The 23,276-nt window shown below is 38.2% G+C and overlaps 1 protein-coding gene across 2 annotated transcripts in view; it reads right to left on the reverse strand.

Annotated features, from left to right (window-relative positions):
• LIN9 (lin-9 DREAM MuvB core complex component) overlaps positions 1 to 23,276 on the reverse strand; it is a 38,634-nt gene that overhangs the window by 13,830 nt on the left and 1,528 nt on the right. Inside the window, exons 2-8 of one of the 2 annotated variants that reach the window (XM_058836641.1) lie at positions 16,016 to 16,196; positions 14,977 to 15,009; positions 13,802 to 13,896; positions 11,190 to 11,294; positions 9,202 to 9,335; positions 5,081 to 5,206; positions 61 to 218 (exon numbers count right to left, since the gene is read on the reverse strand). In XM_058836641.1, the coding sequence (XP_058692624.1) occupies positions 61 to 218; positions 5,081 to 5,206; positions 9,202 to 9,335; positions 11,190 to 11,294; positions 13,802 to 13,896; positions 14,977 to 15,009; positions 16,016 to 16,088 (724 nt within the window). In that variant the 5' untranslated portion in view covers positions 16,089 to 16,196. The remainder of the gene's footprint in view (positions 1 to 60; positions 219 to 5,080; positions 5,207 to 9,201; positions 9,336 to 11,189; positions 11,295 to 13,801; positions 13,897 to 14,976; positions 15,010 to 16,015; positions 16,197 to 23,276) is intronic. The other variant, XM_058836640.1, reaches the window with a different exon arrangement.

The raw sequence follows: 23,276 nt of genomic DNA on the forward strand, positions 1-23,276 counted from the left end.
TTACTAAAATCTTTGCAAAATTCACTTGGCTGATTATTTTGTTTGTTTTTAATAAATTACCTGTAACTTTTGTTCCTATTACAAGCGGTAATGGAATTTCTTCTGGAAGATCTTTGAACTGTGAAAGATCTGCAACTTTCCGCTGCTGCAAAAGTCTGATTTTCTGCCGTTTCTGTTTTAATGCTGACCTCTCTTCCTCAAAGAATGCAGAGGAACACCTGTAATATTATTAGACAAAATTATATTTGAATTCATCATTGAAAACAAATATATATGTGAAGCCACATCAAATACATAGGCACAGTTTAAAAAATCAGTGAGAGAAAAAGAAAAAGCTTGCGGTGATGTGCTCAAGAGAAAAAAAGTCTTGTTTAATGTGTTCAGTCAATCTTACTCCTCAGAATTCTCACCCTTAAAATAAGAGTCTATTTAAAAATAATACTCAGGAATACTAGCTGTTGCTTTGGGATATCTAAAGAGTACAACTTTTTAGGATTTTTTCTGCTTATAAGGATCCATCTAGGATGGTCACAACAAAGCTGAAGCTGACCCCAGTCCACTCTGGATGCCAGTTCAATGCACCTGAGGAGGGCATCCTGTGAGCCCCTGGCTGCCAGCACTTATTGATACACAGGAGATCCCTTTCACAACGTGTGCTTATTAGCTCAATTAAACTAACTGAGTATGAAAGGGCACCAGACACAGTTCATAAAAGGGCACTTCTCTGTCTCATCTCCTTGCACCTGTGCACAGCACAGCTCAGTCCCAAAACCTCTGTTACACAGCTGAACTGTTCTGAGATTGATCATAGAAGTTTATTTGATCTTGGACTACTGTGTAAAATCAGATCATCTGTAGTAGTTCTTTTCCCTATTTTTGGGGGTAGGGTTGTTCTTAAAATGCAATCTAAAAGGTGGAAGGCTCACTCTCAAAGTGCTTATTTTTTATTAATTTTAATTTCTAACCTACTGAAGAGGTAAGATACATGAGGGAGATAAACACAAAGCACAAAGGCATTAAGGACTCAATCCTGTCTTTCATTTCTCACTAAAAAAAGTTTCTTCATTCCTGTGTCAATGAAAGAAGTAATTTTAAAAAGGTGCACAAATGCTATTCTAAGTCTGCCTGATTGCAGAAAGTTATTTATCAAACAATTTGCCACCTTTGTTAATTGCTTTACTGCAGTCAAATGCAGATTAAACATTTTCTGTGGAACTCATGCAGTTATATACTGATTACTGATCAAAAAGAAATTCTATTTTATAAAGTTATTTTAGAATGCTTGTCAACTCTGCTGCTGGTTCCCTCTACTACATTACAATTTTCTGATTTAAATCCCTTCAAGATATTCCTCAGTCATCTCCAACCCAGTACTAAGAAGTCAGCTCCTTCTTCCAAGTCTGCTTCTACTACTCTCCTATTATATGCTGACACAAACATTCTTAGGTTTTCTTCTGTATATCCCTCACTGGGAGAGGTATTTTCACGTTTCCCTTTCACGTTTTTCCGTGATTCCTCTTTCTGGCATTGTGTACAAGAAGACTGTAAGCACTAAGCTGCCAGGATGCTGAGACCATTTTGTTTCACACTGACCAGCAGTTTCACACTCTATATGCACACAGCAGTTGCCTTTTATCTTATACATGTTTTCTAAGTTATTATAAGGGGCATAGGTCACCTGTTTTCTCCCAGTGTTAATATAACGAGATCTTAGTCCTAAGTAAGACATGGGAAAAGAACATAAGAATGAACTGAAGCTGTGAGGTACTTTTGTCCAGTAATGCAGAAGTGCACTGCACTGAAGGTTCCCATATGAGGCTTTCCAACCACTATCAGCACAAAAATTACCACTCGTCTTTGTATAGCCTAGAAATTCTGTTGTAGATTGAGGCTGTAGGTGTGTGTGTCCCACTCAGAAGTTTACCACTGAAGAGCAGAATGTGTTTACCTGGAATTATGTACTATTCCAGTGGTTCTCATTAGGAATTTAAAATATCTGGACAGGGATGTGGCAGACATAGAGAGGGATGGTGGTTGGGAAAGCTATGAAGAGTTTACTTGGATTTTCTCATTTATTGATGCTACTGACTTCATATTTACTACTGGGGAGGAACAGGTGTAAAATAATGCTTGCAGTGGGCTGTGTATATCAAGTTGCAAAATGTAGGTCAAAACTTTTCAACTCCATTAAGGAGAAGAATGGCTAACCACAGCAAGACCACAAAATAGGCAAAAAAAAAAAAAAAAGAAAGAAAGAAAAGAAAAAGCAATACAGACTTTGTATTAGTCCTTTTAATCATGTCCAGGATCTTGCATCAGGAACAGCAAATATCACCTGATGTTTTTTGACTCTTGTTCTCAGAAATACAAATTCAAATGCTGATATACTAACCACTGACCTTGGAAGGTCCCTACAACAGCAACTACTGTTTTACTGATAGCTCAGATGGTCTTAAAAAGTCTCTTTCCCAAATGCTGTAACTATGGATGTAGAAAGTATTTGCAATATATTTCTGGCTTCTGTTAAAGGAAACCTCCACCCTAATGTTCCCCAAATAAAGGTCATCCCATCTTCATGCTATCCTGTGAAAAACTGAAGATGAAAACTATGGTACAGATCAAAATTGCAAACTCATTAGTTTTCCGTAAAGACTTCTTAAGAGGTTGAACATTCTTTTCAGTTTTTACCTTACTTGTGAGAATTTGAACTAACATAGGAATCACCACCATTATGTAGTGGCAGGACAAGCAGATCTAAGCTTAATTCATATCCACTGCTATTTCACAAGCCAAATTGAGTTTACACAGCATACACAAAACTATTACCTCTTCCTTTTTCTGGAGCATATCTTTCCCCACAGTCTACAGGAATCTTAAAAGCTTTGCAGGCTCTCATGAAGAATACTGCTGTGCCAATCAAACATACTATTGATGTGTGATAGGACATTTAAGGTAGCAGCAGACATAAGAAAATACTACAACATATTTAAACAAAAAAAATAGATGACAACCATGTGCGTAACTATCACAGAGACAATATTATCCTCTGCCATGAACACTGGGTGCAAAAGGTCTTAATTATTTTTTTAATCCCTCATGGGGAGATATCAGTGTTGACATGGTATATAGCTCTCTTCCATATGATGAGGATAGACAGAAGAAATTTCTAACAGAATGGTAAAAAAAAAAATATTTGCTCTAGAAATAGATGAAAATTGTCTTGAAAAAGCATTTAAACGACTTACAATAATTCAAAGTCTTTTTAAACTTAGGCCAAAGCCCACTCTTGAGATCTTGAAAGAGACTACCAGTAATTAAAAAAAAATATTAGTAAAGAAATTAAAAGCAAACAGGAATGCTTATTTTACGTTGCTATAAAGCAGCAACTCAAAGTTTGCATTAAGAAACCATCAGACTGTTTATGCAGTCAAATACTTTTACTTCAGAATTCAGGTAAAATGATTTCCTGCACATTTAGACCTTTGGTTCCTTTGGCATGAGTCTCTCTTTTTTAAAAAAATAACTCTATGATAGCTGAACTGAAAGCTCCCAAATGAAACCCAAAACCACTCTCCCCATGGCTCAAAAAAATAAAAGCAAAGAACCAACCCAAAGAACTCCTGAAAAACAAAAGGAAGTCTGCAACCCACCAGGTTGGATGGGGTTCTGCAATCTGATGCAGACAAGGTTCCCTGCCCAGGGCATCCCCTGACCCCAACTCCTGCTGGAATCAGACAATCTTTAACCTTCCAACCCAAACCATTCTAAGCCTTTGAAGTTTTATGGTCCACCAGGCTGCTGAATGAGGCAAGCTGATCTTTTAGAGAGGTAACCACTTTTGGCAAAAGTCAAATGAGAAGTTAATGACTTAACCTCCAAATAAACCATTTCTCTCTCAGTAGGAATCATGACAACAAAGGAAAGAAAAGCTAGCTAAGTTAAGCTCAAATCACAACAAGAACATATTTTCAACAGGAGCTATTTTCAAGCTGGCTCTGCTGCCTTTCCTTGACTGATGATTTTTACTCATGTTGTCTGCAGGTACAGAAGATGAAATGGTCTCCATCAGGCAAAATATAATCTGACTCAGTGATCTCTGAAGAAATGGATTCAGTGCCTTAGTGTTTGCATTTACAGAAATAAAAGGCTGATTGATTTATGAAACACTACTTATACAATGACATGGTGATCAAGTTTGGAAGGACCTCTGAAGGTTATCTCCTTCAACCCCTCCAGCAGAATCACCTCCAGAAGGCTTCCCAGGATGATGTCCAGAGAGCCTTTGAGTACATCTAAGTATGAAGATTCCACCATTTCACTTGTGCCCATTTCCTCTTTTCCTGTCTCCAGATAATGCTGGAAAAAAACCTGGCCCTACCTTCTCTATACCTTCCCTATACCTTCCCTTCAAATATTTGTACACAAAAATGGGATCCTCCCATAGCCTTCTCTAGACTAAATTGTGTAGGTTTTGTGAAAAGGCTGAGCTGAATCAGAGGGTTTAAGAATTGAAAACTCTAAATTAGAAAAAAGCCCAATGTCCTTCATTAAATTCTGGCTTCTTCTCTGCAATGTATAATATTTTTAATGGGTGAGTTCATCTTTTATCTGTCTTGATAGTCAATCTAGGAAAAGTTGAGGATCTATAAAATGATTTAAAAACAATAATAAAATAAACAAGGTGAAAATGTGCACTCATTTTCCCCATGAAAAGCTAGCTATAGACAAAAAAAAACCACTTAGTGAAAAATCGGCCAGTTCTTCCAGGCCAGGAAGCCCTGCAGTACAGAAGACACAATAACAACTTCAACACATCCTAGCTTGGACACACAGTTATCAGGAGTGGGAAGAGAATATTTCAAGCATAGGCTCATGAGAACTACACAGACACATGCAATTAAGGAATAGGGTGTGTGGGGGAAAGAGATGCTCAGAGAACATCTCAATAAAATGAGTTTTACTACTCTTAAGATATTGTTTTGTTCTACTATGTGAATGCAAATTTTTTTAAAAGGAACAATTCCAGTAACATCAAAACTACATGTAAGTAATAGCTGAAAGAAAAGAAAGAAAAAATTACCTCCGTGGTTTTCCCATTAATCGCCTGATTTTCCCCCATTCTACTCTTGTCAATTTTCTGGTTTTCAAAGTTGGAAAAGATTCTTTCAGGCATATACAGAAATCATTATCTCCTTCAAATAGTGGCCTGTTGAAACATAATTAGTCCTATGTTAACCACACTAAGTAAACTTTTGTCACAAGATTCCAAAAAACATCCATCATCAGAAACACATTAAAAAAAATTACTGTAAGTTAGTCACATGAACAAAATATTCCTATTCAAAGAACAATTTTAATTCAGCCAAAAACATCATCAGGCAATTTCCAGGACTATTGTTGTTTGATTCTTACTATCACTGACATTTAAAAATGCTCCATTCTCTAGTTACTACAGAGAAATACACGTAATTCATCCTGCTCTCTAATGTATACAAAGGCACCAGATGAAACTTCAGCAGAGTCAGCTCAGTGTCAAGAGGATACTGCAACACACTGAAGGAAATCAGAGAGTGAAATATTGAGAATAAAAGGAAGGACAATGTGGCACTGAGAAACAGACAGAAAGTACCTTTTTTCATCAATTTATTCACCTGTAACTCAGGCTCTCAACAGAGGTTTCCAAAATACAGGAAATTGAACCAACTCATCATTCTCCACAGCTGTACAGGTGAGACTTTTATTGTATCGTCCCATGACTCCATAGTGAAACACAGGATCAGTATGAAAGAAGTGACAGTTCAGAGAACAGACCTGCACAGCCCAGGAATTTCTCTCTGATGCTATGACCCATCTCTATCTCTGTTTTATGACTGCCTTTTTCTTTGTAGTACCACATCCTTCTTAGGCAGAGGAGACAAGGGAGCAGCAACAGATATGCCCATCTAATAGAAGGTTAATCATAAAAGACTATGTGCAACTGAAATAGACCCCCGCTGGTGAGAACAAAATGATAACTACATCCTAGAAAGCTGCTTTTCTCCACTCTTTGCAGGGCACTGGGATTTGGAGAGGAATATACCCAACCACAGAATAAAGAGGACCTTGGAAGCAACACTGCTTTCAACTGAGTGTCTGGGGTGGCAGGAGAGAGGAAAGGTGCACAGATATAAGGAGACTCAGGCAAGCGTGGAAGAGAATAGTTTTACAGTAGGAGGATCTGCAGCTGTGGCATGAAGTGAAAAGGAAAACAAAAAAGAATGAGCAATGAGGCTCAGGAAACAGACACAGAAGAGTATACAACAGTATAATTTAATCCATATTTACTATTGCTAACATAAGATATCTATATAAAGAATATTCAGCTTGGGTTTTTTAGTTTGTTGTTTTCTGGGTTTTTTTGAGAGAGATAATTTGTATTTGATTGTTCTTATTAACACTTGTCCTTAAGCAGGCAAACTCTAAACCTACAGCATCCACAGGATTAGAAGCTCTGGAAAATGGTGCAAGCAAGTTACAGGTGCATCTGCTTCTCAGGGCTTGTGATCACTGTAGTAGTAAGCAGCAGTTCAGAAGTCTCTGCATGCCCAAAATCAGTGGGACTTCATAGAAAACAGTCCACTGCCGTAGTATATAGAGAATCCAACTGGAACAGCTTCAATAACGTAATAACCACAGTTGTAGAAATAAAAACATTCCAAAAACTTACAGCAGACATGGCATTTTATTTGATTATTTCAATTTTGGATGCAATAATTTGATTAAAATATTTGGAGACTTGTACAGTGAGCCATACATACTTTGTCTGTTGATAGTTCTATGTTTCGAACTTTTTTAAGCTTCTCATTAAGCCTGGATCCTATGACTCTGAACAAAATATATCAAAGTTTTCCTTCCAAAGATATGCAGTCTCTTAGTAAAGTATGCTGTAATATCTTAACATGGTCCTATCTTATGAGCATTACAAGCTGTATTTGATTTGGAAGGCAAGGTTTTGGCAGAGGGGGGGCTGCAGGGGTAGCTTCTTTAAGAAGCTGCTGGAAGCTCCTCCCATATCCCACAGAACCAACGCCAGTGGGCTCCAAGGTGGAACCACCCTTGGCCAAGGCTGAACCAACTGGCGATGGTGATTGTGCCTCTGAAATAACAGGAAGGGGAAAAAAAATCCTGTGCAATTGCAGCAGGACAGAGATGTAAGAGTATCTGAAAGGGCTCTGCAGACACCAAGCCAAGGTCAGAGAAGGAGGTGCTCCATCCACCAGAGCAGATTCCTCTGCAGACCATGGTGAAGCAGCTCTGCCTCTGCATTCCATGGAGGGACCCATGTTGGTGCAGGTGGATGCCCAAAGGAGGCTGTGAACCCATGGGAAGCCCCCGCTAGGGCAGGCTCCTGGCAGGACTGCGGACTCATGGAGAAGAGCCCATACTGGAGCAAGTTTCCTGCCAGGGCTTGTGACCTCATGGAGGACCCACACTGGAGCAGTCTATTCCTGAAGAAGAGCATCTCCTGGAAGGGGTCTACACTGGAGCAGTTTGTGAAGAACTGCAGCCTGTGTGAAGAACTCATGTTGGAGAACTTTGTAAAGGACTGGCTCCCATGGGAATGGGAGGATTCCTCCCATGGAAGAAGGAGCAGCAGAGACAGACAAGAGGTGATGAACTGATCACAACCCTCATTCCCTGTCCCCCTGTGCTTATGCGGGGTTGGACATAGAGAAGAGAGAACTGGGAATAAAGCTCAAGAAGAAGAGAGGTGTTTTTAAGATTTGGTTTTACTTCTTATTATCCTACTTTGATTTGATTGGTAATACATTAATTTCCCAAAGTTGGGTCTGTTTTGCCCATGACAGTAAGTGGTGTGGTCTCTCCCTGTGCTTATCTTAGCCTTTGACCCTCTTGTTAGATTTTCTCACCTGTGTCCAGCTAAGGAGTGATAGAGCAGTTTTGATGAGCACCTGGTCTAACCAAGGAGAACCCACCACACCTGCATACATGGATAACTATCAAAAAGGATTTCAGAATTACCTGCTAAACTCAAATTCTAGTCTGCTGATAGACCTAAAGTTTCGTAGACAATCATTTAAGAATAAACTAACAGTTCTTGGTCTGTTGTAAAAATCATTATTAAAAATGTTACATATTAAAATTACTCCTAGAAATAAGTAGGGTTGGGGTTTTTTATTTTGTTCTTTTTTTTTTTTTCAAGTAAGGGGGGAAGAAGCATGAAAAGACTACTTCTTTCAAAGGAATTAAATCCTAGAGATGATGAATTTAAAACTAACTAAAATGGACATGAAATTTTTCCACTTCTGATGAATATATGCCAAAATGTTTCTCTGTTGCTATGACTGCCTTCTCAGTTAAAGAAAAAAAAAGCTGCAGCAATTGTGATTAAAATAGGGAGGAAAAACAGTAATTATTTTGTTTGTACATTCTGGAAAATAATGCTTGTTAACTCTGAAGCCATTCTTTAGAATATTAAATACTTGTGTTGCATCTATTAGTCAAACAGTATAGATTTTAAGATTCCATTCATCAATAATGTTTTTAACATTTTAGAAATTAAATTGTTTCTTTTAAACAATTCACACCACTGTGCTAGTGTCATTAAGAGAAAAAGTGCCAAAGACACTGAGGAACAAACTGCAGAAACAGTCCATGAAATACATTAGGAGACCCAAGAAGGATGCTGATATCTGGACAAGAGCTGAACAGTCACAGCCTGAAGCTCTGTTAGTGATCACAATTAAAAAAAGGATAATCAGCAAAAATATTTAATACCAACATTTACACCTTTTAGGAAAGCAGCACTTTATGAATAAGCAATATCCTTCCTATCTCCGCTGTATAACACAGATGCAATGGTTCAGAAAAGTCTAAGTGATCTGATATCTTCATGTTTCAGATGCTAAAAGCATTATGAATAAAACCTGGTAGAAGCAGAGGTCATAAAAAGAAAATTATATCCATGAAGGAAGGGTTTCCATAGAAGACTTTCTAAAGTTGGTAGTTACAAAGAGCACATACATTGCTCATTAGAAAAAAGAGAAACACCCACCACCACCAAACAAAATAGTTTTCAGTAACTAGTAATTTTACGAATAAATTGGAGTATCTAACCAATATATACGGAACTATGCAGCCCAATTTCAGAAAATTACTTGTTTCTATACTAATAAGAGATAATTATAAAACCAAACGTACTTATCTATATTTGAATAGAACCATTCGTATATGCACCACTTGTGAGCTTTGGGCAGTTTGAGCAGGTTACGAAGCCGCAAACCAATCTTCTGTGATACTTTCTTTTCTGGTGTGGACATTGTTGTACTAAACTTCTGTGTAGTAAAAAAAAAAAAGAAACAGTTAAACAGAATCTAATAATTTTCAGTATTCAAATAAACCAGATTTTCCTGGATAAAAGTCTGCAATATTGTTTCATGGCAATGTTTTTCTTGAAGATCTGTAACAACTCTTACTGCATTATATCAGCAATGCAATCAAACAGGACAGCAAATTTTAACAGGATCAATACCATTATCTCCAGACAAAGCTCTTTTAACAGAAACGTTTTCCAGCACTGAAAACTACATTATTGGTAACAACAGCATGGCAGTAAAATACATACAGACTTCAAAACTCTGAGGCCCCACCGACTGTCCCAGGTGAGTATAACCAGTGTCGCAGCTCAGATGCCAGCAACAGCACCCACCTGATTTGCACTAGAGCTTCTACTTTTGCTCACTCTTCTTAAGCTGAAGATGAAGCTAGGACAGGAATATAACATAACCAATGCTTTGAACACAGTATCTGCTTAGAAAATTGCAAGAGAAATGAGCAATCAAGTTTTAACTACATTTGAAAGCTATTTGATAAATCACAGAAAAGACACTATCTTAGATTGCTTGCATAATAGATAGACCTGTGTTTAAACAAGACCATAAAAAAATCATTCTGTGATTTTGTTCCAAGGATGGCTGTCTTAGCTGACAGAAAAAAAACCAACAAAACCTTTTCTGCAAAAAATAACAGCTTTTTGAGGCTATAGATTTGACTGGGTCTCCATCAATTGTTATCCCTCCCCAAACATTCAAAGGATTTTGGACTTTAGTAGCAGCAATAATAGGACAAAGCATACTGTAGGCAACTTGTTGGCTGCTGCTGCACTAGGTACAGGTCCCCTTTCTCCCACTGGAACTCCAGGAAACAAAACCCGGTGGGACAGCAAGATCTGTGAACTACAACAGCTGCAGTCCCTCGCAAATATTTATCTGGTAATCACTGGACCTCCAGAATGAGACACTGAAGCACAAAACAACTGGGTTTAGAACATTACCAAATCCTTCTACTCTTAAGAAATTATGGTAATGAAGAGAAATGTCATGGTTCTCACCTCTGGCAGAACAGACCCAGCTAAATGGTAAGTGCCAAGCTTTTCACATCAGACACTGCACAGCACAGCTCAGAAGACAAACCAGAGCAGTATTCAAATAGTACTTTTCCAGTGAGGTAAATTCAGCCTCGTAAGGTGATGGCACAGAGAAGTGATGTGGATGACAAAGGTACTACAGAGCCAATTCACTGAGACTAAGAGGTGCTCCCCTTTCTATCATAGCAAATAAAGGCTGACAAATTACATCTGCTTTTTTGTGCTGTATCAAGGAGTGGACAATCAAGTGGGAGACAGAAAAACAACCTCTTTGAACTGAGGACTTTAGCATTACAGGATCAAGAAGGTAAAGCTGGCCATGAACACAGGCTACAAACCCAGAGCAAGTCTCTAGCTTGCTGGGAAACATTAAATTCTATAGCAGCCTTCTCAATTATGTAATCAGTGCAAGAATTTGGCAGTTTTAAACAGAAGTTGAATAAATTTATGCTGACTACAGGAGATGAGTTTTTGCAGAAGCATGACGGACAGTTAGTCTGGAATCCCTTCTGGCTCTGTGTATTCATGTCCAAGATCACAAAGAACAGGTACTCCCATAAACAATCTGAGGAAACCAGTTGTAAGAAAGAAAGATATTAATCTCTTTTGAATTGTGGCTAACATCTAGCAACTGTTTTCTTCACAAGAAGATTCATAAACCAAAAATGCAACTTGAAAAGAAAATACATTCTAATTTTTAATTAAAAGAAATAGGCTTGTTCCCCTTTCTGGTAAAAGTATCTCCATACATGTATGTAGGTACCTGTGGAACCATTGCAACCTTCTGATTTCTTTTGGGTGACCTTGTGTTTATTTGTCTGTCATCTTCTTCACTGAAGAGTCGGCTCCGTTTTGAATTTCTGAAGGGCTGTATGGAACAAAAATAAAGAATTACAAGTAAGAAACCTGATTTGTCTGTTCATGCACAGAATTCACAGTGAGACAAATGAAATGCCTCTTCTCTTGTCACCTGTTGGTTTTCAGGCACACAGTACACAATAAAGAGTGCCTCCTAGCACTTAAGAGATCTAAGGACTGAGAGAAGGAGTTCAAGATTCCAGGCTTTTCCAGTGCTAACTATAACCATTACTATACTGCTGGCCCAATTTCACAGAAGTATTTAGAGCCTAACTCCCACTTGTTTCCATTAGAGTTAGGTGTCTAAACACTTGTGTATCTTAGCTTGCCTTGGTTATAAGTAGTACATCTGTTAAACAATTTGTTTTGAATTTTGGATCAAAAAAAAAGGTTTATTCAAATACTGTAATTTTTTTATATTCTCAGCTACACAGAATTTTAGCAAAAAATTTGTAATAAAGTGATGTGTGTTTGTTGGTTTTTTAACTCATTGAAAGTATCTACATAGCAAAATGCTAAGAAGATTGAATCTGAAGAAACTAAATCTTGAACAAGTTATGTGACAATCTCAGAAAAAAGAACTTAGAATTTATGCTAAATGAAATTTACTTGTGTACTGCTATAGCCCAGAAAGAATTAGAAGGCTGACTGAAAACAAGAAATGATATTTCAAGTGTGTCATGAAAAAAATTTATTTAGTTATTCCTTAACATCTGACCCTATAACAAAAGACTCCTGCTTTCACTGAGAACAAAAGAGCAACCTATGACTGGCTGTTAGCACTGAGGGGAAGCAGCTTTTCCTTTTCCTTCCATGAAGATCCTGTGGCCCAGCACAAGAGACAGACAAAATAAATCAACACAGTTAAAAAAAAAACTTCATTAACAAGCATTTGCACTTTAGAAAGAAATGTAATGCACTTGTGTCTGGTTCACTGCTTGAAAAGAGATATTTTCTATTATATTAATCAGTGGTAACTAAAATTCTGTCTGTTCCATGCCATCTGAACATGGGGCTTTAAAGGAAATGTCCCTCCCTTACTCTAATTATATATATATATATTTTATAAAAAGAACTACATTTAAGTAGTATTTAAGTAACAGAAGTGCTCTGTATGTGCTAGACACCTAAGCATATGCAGCACACAGAAGAAAACATTAATTCCTGGTAGATATTACAAACCAGGAAAGACACACGCTGTACAGAGGAATTATATACTGACAAGGTAACCAAATCATCCTGATCCAGACCAAGCAACCCTCAACAGAAACTGCCAAACTCTGCTCCAAAGAACTATCCAAAATGAGAAAAGTATTTCATCACCCTGGGCTGTCTGTGCCTCACACCAGAGCTAAACAACAAGTGTTGCAAGGAGGTATCTTCCACAGTGGCTAAATAGGTCAGGCATTTTCGGAAAGATTTTTCAACCAACAGTAAAATATGTCTTCAAAACTTTCAACATTCAGTAAACTCAAACTACTCCGTTACATCTTAGCAACATGGGTCGCTGCCAACATGTCAGATTATGCTCTGATCTTTCCCCCAGCTTTCTACAGGACACTGAGCTACATTCAAAGTTTGACTCGATGGCTTTACCACCTACAGCCACCACACCTAATGATTGACAAAGTATTTATACAGATGTTACAGCCAGTCACTTTGGGTCTTTAGCACATGTGATCTTGTAAGTTTGCAGTAAGGCTTGTTTCTGTGAGATGATGGGCATTCCTGGGAAGCAGCTAGAAACTGTGACATGAACTGCAGGAACTAAAGGGCTTCACAAAGTTCTCGTCTCTGTCTGGAACTGCATTTTCTAGACCTTATGCTCTCTAGCATAAACACATAGCAACATGTGTGTATTATGCATCTGTATGAATCCTACCAAAATAAATACCAGGGAGAAGATCACAGGACAATAAACAAACAGTTAAGCAAAAACAAACCACAAGACTGAAATGGTAAACACCAAACATCCCATTGGAAGCTGCAAGCTCATTTCATATCCCCAACCCAAGGTTCTTTAATGTAAGGCCTCCTCTGAAAGTTCTCAGAATACATAAATTTCACCGACAGTCCTTTACTTTTATTAGAATCTGCCCCCCAGAAGGCACAATGGTGGAAGTGCATTATGACATTTTCCCTTCCTTTCCTTTATCCTTCAGTTCTCAGCCATAATTAGAAGTGAGATATTTAATGAGATACAAAAATAATTGATCAGAATTGATGATTCCTAAGCTCAAGGTGGTAGATGCAGTACAAATACTTTACACAGCACTTGCTTTACAAAAAAAATACAGAGAGGAAAATATTTTGACCTATCTTGAAAGAGGTCAGCAATTTAATGTGTTTGATTATTAATTTATAAAATATGTTTTCATCCCTTATGCAAGTTATGCAAAGTGCTTGTGAAGGATTTGGACATTACAAAACTATAAATCTCAGTCTTTTCTTGTGATCCTTACATTTGATTCACTGTATGGTATTTTACTAATCCTGAAGCTTTTTATTGCTTCTTACCATTTCCACAGCAGAACCAGCATTCTTGTTTTTCCAACTGTGTGTTTTCTGCAGAGAATTATACTTTTCATTCCACGAACTGGATAAACTTCCCTCTGTTGTGAAGCAAGTACATCATTAATGTACATATGTGTATGTTTTAACATAACATAACCACGGTCCAAAACCAAGTATAACATCAGCAACTTCTGAAATATTTACTTGCAACATCCTTGAATTCAGTAACAAAAATTTTAGATTTCAGTATTTTTATTAAATAGTTCTTAACACTAATTAATAAAAAAAAAAAGGAGATTTTCACTACAAGGAGAAAGATAAACAATTATGTTTTACTTATGACAAGGTTTAGGTTTCTTGAAACCTCCTTTGCTGGAATCAATTACTTCCACAGTCAGGTCAACAAAAATCAACAGCTGAACTGTGGCTGTAACTGAAACCTGGGCAAAGCAAAGCTCTGCAAGCCACAGACACCATCTAGTTCTAGAAAATTATTAAGTGGGTGTACACCAATAAGTAAGTAAGATTTTATTGCAACAAATCTGCATTAGTTACAACATAAGGCCATACCCTCTTATTTGTGTAACAAAAGCCCTGTAATACATAAAGAAGCTTTAATTACTGGGCATATTAGAAATATTCAAAACCTGTATGAACGTTCATGAAGACAATTTCAAAGAAAAAAATATAAGCAGTAGGTTTTTGATTTAGCCCACAACTTGCTGACAGAGAACACCATAAAATTGTGAAATGCCTTCCTAATGTAAATTTTGTCACATGTACAGGTCTCACTAAGAATCCTTCCTGTATCTCATCCTCAAGAGATGAAAGATTACCCCAATCTTCTCATCAAACTTGATGCCTAAGCAGTACTTTTGAAGAAAAAACACATTTCAGGAACTTCACTCAGAAGAGCAGTGTCTAAATACACCACAATATATGTAGTTTCAACTGCCAAGGATTATTATTCTACAGAACTACAAATACCTACAATAAACCAAATCATATTTCAACAAAAAAGCCTGTGATTTTCTTGAACTTTCTGAAGCCAGAAACTAAATAAACAGATAAAAAATATCTATAGAATTTAGATATTAGATTAAATTTCTAATAATAGAAATAAATATCTGACCTGAAAGTCAGACTGGGTACAAGTAAAGAGCATGTTAATTTCTTACCTTTCAAGCTCACAAGTGCTTTTGCTGAAGAACCTGCAATATAGCAAAAGGTTCATATAAATCACAAGCTATTTCAAACCATACAACCTATGCAGAGCCTACTAAATCTTAATTAATTTTCAGGCAGAAAGTGGAATTTAATATTAAAATCTTTCACTGCTCAATGAATGAACCCAGCACATACTCCATGGCATTGAGCATAGAATTACACATTTATTACCAATAAATCTTGAAAGCATATTCACATTTTGGTTTTTCCCTTTAGTTTAATGCCTACAAAACAACTTTAGACATTATACACTTGGGTTTAACACAGCAAATTCTCAACAGGCTTTATGTCCAAACTACATTCTCTCATGTGGCTGCTTGTTTGATGCAGTTGCAAATGTATTTTACAACTGACAAGAAAACTAATAAACACTTCTTTATTTTTCCTTTTTCTTCCCACCATTTCAAAACTCTTCAGTGCCCAAGATTTCCAGGAAAGGAGTAGTTTATGCTCAAAAGGAAGAAGATGGATAGCTAGTTGCCCCCTGGTGGTTCCCCTTTATTTAGAAAGGCATCAGACTCAGATCTCAAATGCAGATAGGATTGTTACTTTGTTAAACTGTTCAAACAGTGTGATAAAAACAAAAATTTCACCGCTCCCCCTCCACTGCATCTGTAGAACCTCTGCAATGCTCCTGGGCCAGGAAAAACAAAACTAGGCCTGACTGCAGTGGGCCCTCATGCTCAAGAATTTTCGAATGTGTCTCTAAGAACGAGCTGTTTGAAGAAACTACATTAGCATAGGGCAAGGTATTTCTGCATTACAATGCGTCCCCAGATTAATGTTTTTCTCTCAAATCAACTTCATCTTTCCAGTTATGTTCCTGTGTGACAACCACTTTTCCCTCTCACTTTCTCTGCTCTCTCCTTCATCTCCTCTTCGCAACTGCTGCTTCAAGAACTTTCTGACTCCAAAGATCCAGAAATTCCTTGCAGCTGCTATTTATCTAGCTCCTTACCTCACGAACTTCACAGTGCCAGAGATACTTGCCTCTAAGAGAATACATTACAGGGAGTATCACAGAGCCAAAATAATTATTGTGCCTTTCCAAGGAACTGAGCATTTTGGATTAGGCTGGGCCATTGGAGAGAATACAGGTGCAGCAAAAAAAAAACCTAATCCCTTATGTTTTCATCATAGTGTTTTGTTTGCTGCCATCTTATTATGCCATCTGTTAAAAAAAAAAAATTAAAATTTCAATAAAAAAAAAGAAAGGAAAAAGAAACAAAGTTTCTTTTCCCCAAAAAGCTTAAAAAAAGTTTAAGTTATGAAACAGAACTAGCTTTGACTCAATGGGGATTTAGAGAGCTTCCACCCCAGTATCTCCCAAGCTATTCAAATCCACAACAGCAACCACATCTGGGATTACATGTCAAAACCATGCTGACACAGCTGGGCTGTACTGTCACACCTCTTGCACATTTCTTTTCTGACGCATCACCTTTGTTGTGTTGGAGATCTATCAGTGACTGGTACAGGAACACGATTCTGTGATGATCTGAGTCACAGGGAATTCAGCTCTTGAAACTAAGCTGTATGTTCAAGGTATCACAATTTTTTTTAACATTTTATGCTAAAAAATCCAATACCACACATTGTGCTTGCATAAATACACAAGTAGTCTGCTATCAACCAGCAGCTAATAAACAGCTGTGAAATAAACAGCTCTGAAAGGTAACATTAAGAACAGTGAAGAACTACTGTGTCCCAAAATTACATAAGGGATGGTGGGAAATGTGTGCAAGGGTAAGTACACACAGTTTAACAACATGTCATTGGGGATGGAGACACGGGAGCCGAGTCATCAGGACTGTCAAATGGAGGAGATGCTGCCTTTGCAGAACGGATCACCAGTCTGAGAGATCTCAGGCACTTCATCTGAACATACAAGCATTTTCCTTTTTTTTCCTCAATATCTTGTTGGTATGAATCAAGTTCAACCAATCCAATCCAGGGTGAGTATGAAAACTGTTAACAATGGAAAAGAAGCACTCAGCAAGAGGCAGCAAAGCTTTATCAGGGGCAGTGTCAATCTCAAAGCTGAAGTACCTGAGATGCTTTGCTAACCATGGGATGCTTCACCTGTGAGGGGGATGATGGGCCAGCAGAAGGTTACTGTGCTACTTCCTAGCTTTACAAGATTAGCACTCCAAAACAGCATTAGTTGCCAAGGAGTTTTCCACATGGGATAGTTAAGCCTCCATAAATGCATGTTAGAATAGGGCTGCTCATTTGTTTTCACTTGACCGTAATTAGCGGATCCAGGGCATCTTTCTTTAGGAATATAAGTGTTCAAAAAAATACTCCTGATCTATGGAAGTTCAAAAGTTAAACTAAACTATTTTACTGCAACAAAGTGCAGAAAATTAACATCAACACTTCTGTAGCTTAAAGCTTTAGAGTACATGTAGGATACCAAAATGACAATGAAGATGTCCATAAGCTTCAGTTTACCTCAAAGGTAAACAATATGACACAACATGGCTTTTCTTGTCAAGTTCTTCTACTGATTTTAGGGGCTACCTGCAGCAACACCAAACTCCAAGGAATATGGTACATGTCCCCACTTTTTCCATTTAGTTGGGCAGTACTGTCAATACTACCAGGGCCACAAAACCAGAAACTAGGATGATTATCTAAGCAATACTGTGTTACAATAAAATCCAACCAACATTTAATACAGATAGAAGTGTTTTAACAACTATAAAAACTGCCAAGTGATGCAGGATAGGTTAAGTTTATTAAAACTATATAAAACTTTATTTACAATAATGATTAGATTTATAATATACTAGCCTCACACTAAATGCCAGTAATCTTGTATACTCCTGTTCTGAATAACAAATATATAATCAGAGGCAGTCTTTTTAACCTGCATTTTAATTATAAGCAGAGATTAAAGTAGAATACACACATTTGAATGTAAATACCTATTATGACAATGACACAGACTTCATTTCCAGAAACACTTAAAAAACAAATGGGTGGAAAGCAAGAAATAAGACCTGTGAATCATACAGGCTATTACAACCAAAATCTACTTCCAGCTCCTCCAGGTTCAGAGGATCTCTAAGGTGACTTTCTTAATACTGAGAGTAAATAAAAACCTTTAGCTAGGGAGGAAGCACAGGCAGCTCAGCACAGCAGTGGCTCAGGAATTTGAAGGCCTGCTTTCAGGAGGATACACTGGCACACTGCTCCAGTGCAAACTGAAAATTACCTTAGCTTTGTCTTACTATCCTACTGAGTATGCTCTGCATATGTTGTTTAGTAAATTAATTACCTGAACACAGTGCTCACACTTGACTAAGTCTGTAAAATTAGGAAAAGATTCAGCAGAGATCTGAGCGATAAATGAGACATGCCCTATTGTTAAGAAAGTTAAGGCACCCCTATCTTGCTCTTCCCAAAGGTCATGATCTGCACTGACCAAGAGTATCTACAAAGCAAGATAATTCAGATGGATAAGTAGCTCTGCAGCCTTTTTTTTTTTTTTTTTAAGGAAAGGCATAACTAGACCTATTTTGTGAAAGATTACATTGGATAATTCATTAGCAATGAATGCAAAGTTTAGCAAATTTTATGTAACTATACCAAGAAAAGGCATGTTGAGCTCCTTGTAACTAAAAATCTTAAACCAAGTTCAATACATTTTTAAAGAGAGAACTGTAGCTAAAAAGGAAGCTTGAAACTGATGCACAGAAACTCCAAACAAGTATACCAGCATGTTTAATGAAGAATCTAAGATTATTATAATGGCCTTTCCTAGCTCTGGGAAAAACCCCCAATGATTCCATAAAGTATGTACACCACAGATGTGCAATAAAAATAACCGTGTTCTAGATTATGAGGTATTAAATAGTATCATAACAGGAAGCTCATCAGTAACTAAGAGTCAGGAATAAGTGTATTTATGTGTCTTGTAACACTTGTAAGAAATGTTTTTCAGGAAGTCCAGATAAAACTAAATTGATAAAAAGCCACCAAGGTTAAAATCACCCCAGGTCTGCCAAGCCTGGCATGCCAAGTGCACTGATGTTTTCATGTCTGGCTGGCTTAGAAACCCACAGGCTACAGTGGTGGCCAGCGTGGGTCCCTACATGTGGACAGCTCCTCCAGTCCTGAACTGCTTCTCCCTCTGAGCACACAGTCCCCAGGAATCCTTCCTCCAGCCCCAACCTCCTGCTCCCAGCTCAGGGGAGGACACACAGAGCATTGCAATAAAGACAACTTAAAAAAAACCTCCTCTATCTGCTCTAGGGGCCATATGAACTCTCTCAAAAGTATTTCAGATGTGGAGATAGGCTTTGAGGCATGGGAGAATAGTGCAAAAGCTTTCACCCTTTTCAAAAACAAAAGACAGGTTTAAAACCAAGCACCTACTGCCTCATTTGAAAGCACTACAACTGAACAAAAGAGTTTGACCACAATTCAATATGGGCAGCTGTGAATGCCCTGATGAACATTCTCAGTACTAAGATGAAGCAAAGCAGTTTAAATGTGGCTTCTCAACTGCTGATTTGAAAATCTAAACAGGAACACACACAAGCATATTATCTTTGTGAAAGTGTTCTCAGTTCAATAATGAATTTATAACAGCTAATAATTTTGAAAATAAATGTTACAAGTAACCACAGGGATGTTCTATAGCTACTGATTTCACTAATGTGTGGGCACAAAGGGGCATATCTAAATCAATACAGAAAATTCTAGGATCCAGATCAGCAATTATATGATGTAAAGCCTTTAGTCTCCAGATTATTACACTATTTTGTCTAAATTTGCACAGGTGAGCAGTTATTTTAACACTGGTTGCATGACTACCTCAAAAAGCTATGTAATTAATCTGCACTGCTGGCTCTAAAAATGGTGTGACAGAAGAAAGTCATGGAGAAGAAGGGCAAAACATGAGCCTTTATTATAGACTGAGTCATTAATCCTCCAAGAGATCATTCATCTACACAAGCACAGCACAAGTTGTTTCAGCAGAGGAAGCATCTCAAACAATTGGCCACTGCAAGGAAAGCTTATTCAGGAGAACTCTGAAAGTAAAAAAACACACATCAGAGGGAAAAGTGGCTTTGGGGAGTTTTTAAAGCTTCTCCCAAACTTTGGGCTCATTGAGGAGGTAAATAGATAAATAAATAAACACTAACTTTTCACTTCAAGCATGAGTCAGTATTTTCCTCATGTTATAAGCCCACTAATAAATTGACATATGTATATTTCCAAATCCTAATTTAACTACTGGATGGAAGTAGGTTTTCCAGCCATGTGAACCGTTCTACAGGACTTTTGTAGACAATAACCACAATAACAAAGCCCTCTTTTTGAAACCGTGTTCTCATAATGGACAATATGCTGACACCATGGTAACATACAATTTTAAAGGTAGGCAGCACAAATAATCCCAAAAATTATTAGTTGTGAGTACTGAATAGCAGCCACAAAGCTAACCCTGAGCCTTCTCCCAGATACTGCAATCTCACACACTTCTGCTGACTTTTTGTCTCAAACATCCAGACCACAGCAGTGCTGGGCTCATGGTCCCTTGGGGGTGGAAAACTGAAGTGCCAGAGGTGTGCCACAACCTCCTGCAGCTGTCTAGGAAACCAGTAGAGCAGAGGACCCATGAGATACAGCAAAAGGTTGTGTTGGGGTAAAGACAACAATTTCTGCTTGAAGTGCTGCCCTTATGCTGCAGCCTCCCCCCATATGATAAAAACCCATACAGAAAGATTCTTACCTCCCTTCCCTTCTGCTTGTCCTAAAACACAAGCCCCTAACCATTTCTGCCCCTATGAACTGTAACAACCATGTCTATCAATACATGGTATTTGGCATAACACTGACTTGGAATCTTATTGTAAAAGTTGAACCCTGACACCCATCACCCCTGGAGTCTGCCTTCTTTCTCCGATTCACCTGCTACCTGTTGGAGTTTGCCCAGGACGCAGCAGCACAGGAACACTGCACTCTGGTGCTTCACTGCTGGCAATGGCCCTGTGCCCCTCATCCCTGAGTTATCACCCTCCTGATAGAAATGGCAACTCCCTCTCCCTTTTACAGTGCAAGTCCCAGCATCCTCCTCCCTCAGACCAGCTTGTGCCAAAGGACCCACCAAGAAGCGCCTTTGCCTGTGCTGTTCTCAGCCTCCAGTGGGACCAGGACAATCTTTGGTCACAACTGCACGTGCTGCCTGTTTTATCAGAGCCTCACCTCAGCAGAAAGTTCACTTCACATCAGAGCCTCCCCTCAGCTTCACTGCACAAGCTTTAGAACCACGCAACCCACAAATCAGATTGCCATTACCAGTAGCAGGAGACAGGGCAGCATTATGTATGCTCCAATACAATCCACTGTTTCCCTCTTCTGAGACACAGAGAAAAAGCCATCTGGTCTACAGCACCAAGGCTGCCCACCATTTACCTCCACTGCAAAGTTACCAGGAGATAAGAACAAGGAAAAAAAGGCATTGACTAAAATTAGTCACTCATTGGGCACCAACCCAACAGCCTGCAGAAACAACTTTTTTTTGTCTTCAAAATATAAATCAAATTATTAGTATTTGAAGTATTTCTGCAATTGGGACTTTTAATAGTCTAGACTTTTTCAGCTAGAGGATTTGTTCTTTCTTCACCTTCATCCCAAATTACTATATGGCTCTCCCCTGGCAGCACAGGAAAGGCCTCAAACTACAAGAAATGAATGTAAACTTATGCATCATTTCAGGCTGTCAGCCTGAACCCTGTCACTGTTTTATATGGACAGAATAGCAGCTTTAGTGAAGAACAGAATAGTAACTTTAGCAGACAAAACAAGCACATATCATGGACACAAGTGTGTGCATTACATTCATCTCACTCCTGGGTTAAGGAACAGTCACTGCCCAGCTGCATTACAGAACCTGCCAGAGGGCCAGTAGGTGCTATTAGAATACTCTGGGACAAATTCCACTTCATCCAATCTGAATGTAAAACTGTGTGGTTCTTAACATACAGCAAAATGTCAGTTTTCTTATCAGCAAGTACGCTGTGTTTACCTATAATCCTTTTTATGTGAAAACTCAGTTATGGTCTGCTACTTTACTATAAACTGTGTTGGAGAAAATTCACAGGGGTGATGCATAAATCTCAAAGTTTCTTAGTCATAAACTATTCCAACTTTTCTTGAAACTTATTTTTATACCATAAGAATATTCCAAAACCAACTTTGCAATGCTTACTGCTATTATCCTTTATATATTAAGCTGCAGACTGAGGGCTGCATGAAGACAGTCTTAAATCAGTCAGGACTAAGTTTACATCTTCCTTTTAAGTATAGGAGTAGAAATGAAAGAACTATGTGTGGCAGTAATTAGTGTAATTTGAATACATCCAGGTCACCAAAACGGAATAGAATAGCAATAGAAGCACAAGGCAGCCACTCCTCGAAACTTTCACAGTTCTAGCAGTTCAGCAATGCTACAGAAAACATGAAGTTCCCTGTTTGATAGAAAAGACTTGCACCAAACTTAGGTAAATACAAACCATAAGGTCAAGGTCAGCACAGCAGAAGCTTACTGCCTTCACAAACAACTGCAGAGTGTCTACTTTACCTGCCAAGCAGAGACTGTAACACTGACACTTCTGGCAAGGGTCACCAGCATACCCCAATCCTAAGGGAAACTGAGTCACACACTCTACTACGGTGTCTGCTACAGGTGAAGTGACAGACCTGTCAAACCTTCCTAATGCCACTGCAGGCAATATAAGAGTGACAGAGAAGAAAAGGTTATTTTTCACACTTCACATTAACTTCTTGAAACACGCAGTGCTTTCTCTGGAAAATGGGCAAGGCAGATGGAGGAACAGTAACTTAAACATTGCCCATTCTAGTGAACAGGGAAAGTTCATTTAATAAGCAATAAACCGCTGCTAATTATTAATTACAGTCATGTCAATTGGTCCATGACTTGTATTAATCAGTCTCTAAATGTGGCACAGCGTCCATGACTGAGCTGCAACAAGTTGAGAGTGTCAGCTCTATCCATAATTTATGACGATCCTCCATAAATCTGTTCAGTTAATACAATGACACTGGCCATGTGGGCACATTAACCAATTTTTCTCCTGACAGTTGTTGGAGCCGTAACAAAGACCCACACTGAGCGGCCAGAAACAAGATTTCCACTCCAAGTCACCTTTCTCTGAGAGTCTTTGGATATGGTAAGAGTTGGTATCTTGATGAACTTGCATGGTACTAAACAAAA

Source organism: Poecile atricapillus, chromosome 3 (assembly GCF_030490865.1).
Source record: "Poecile atricapillus isolate bPoeAtr1 chromosome 3, bPoeAtr1.hap1, whole genome shotgun sequence".
Lineage (NCBI taxonomy): Eukaryota > Metazoa > Chordata > Aves > Passeriformes > Paridae > Poecile > Poecile atricapillus.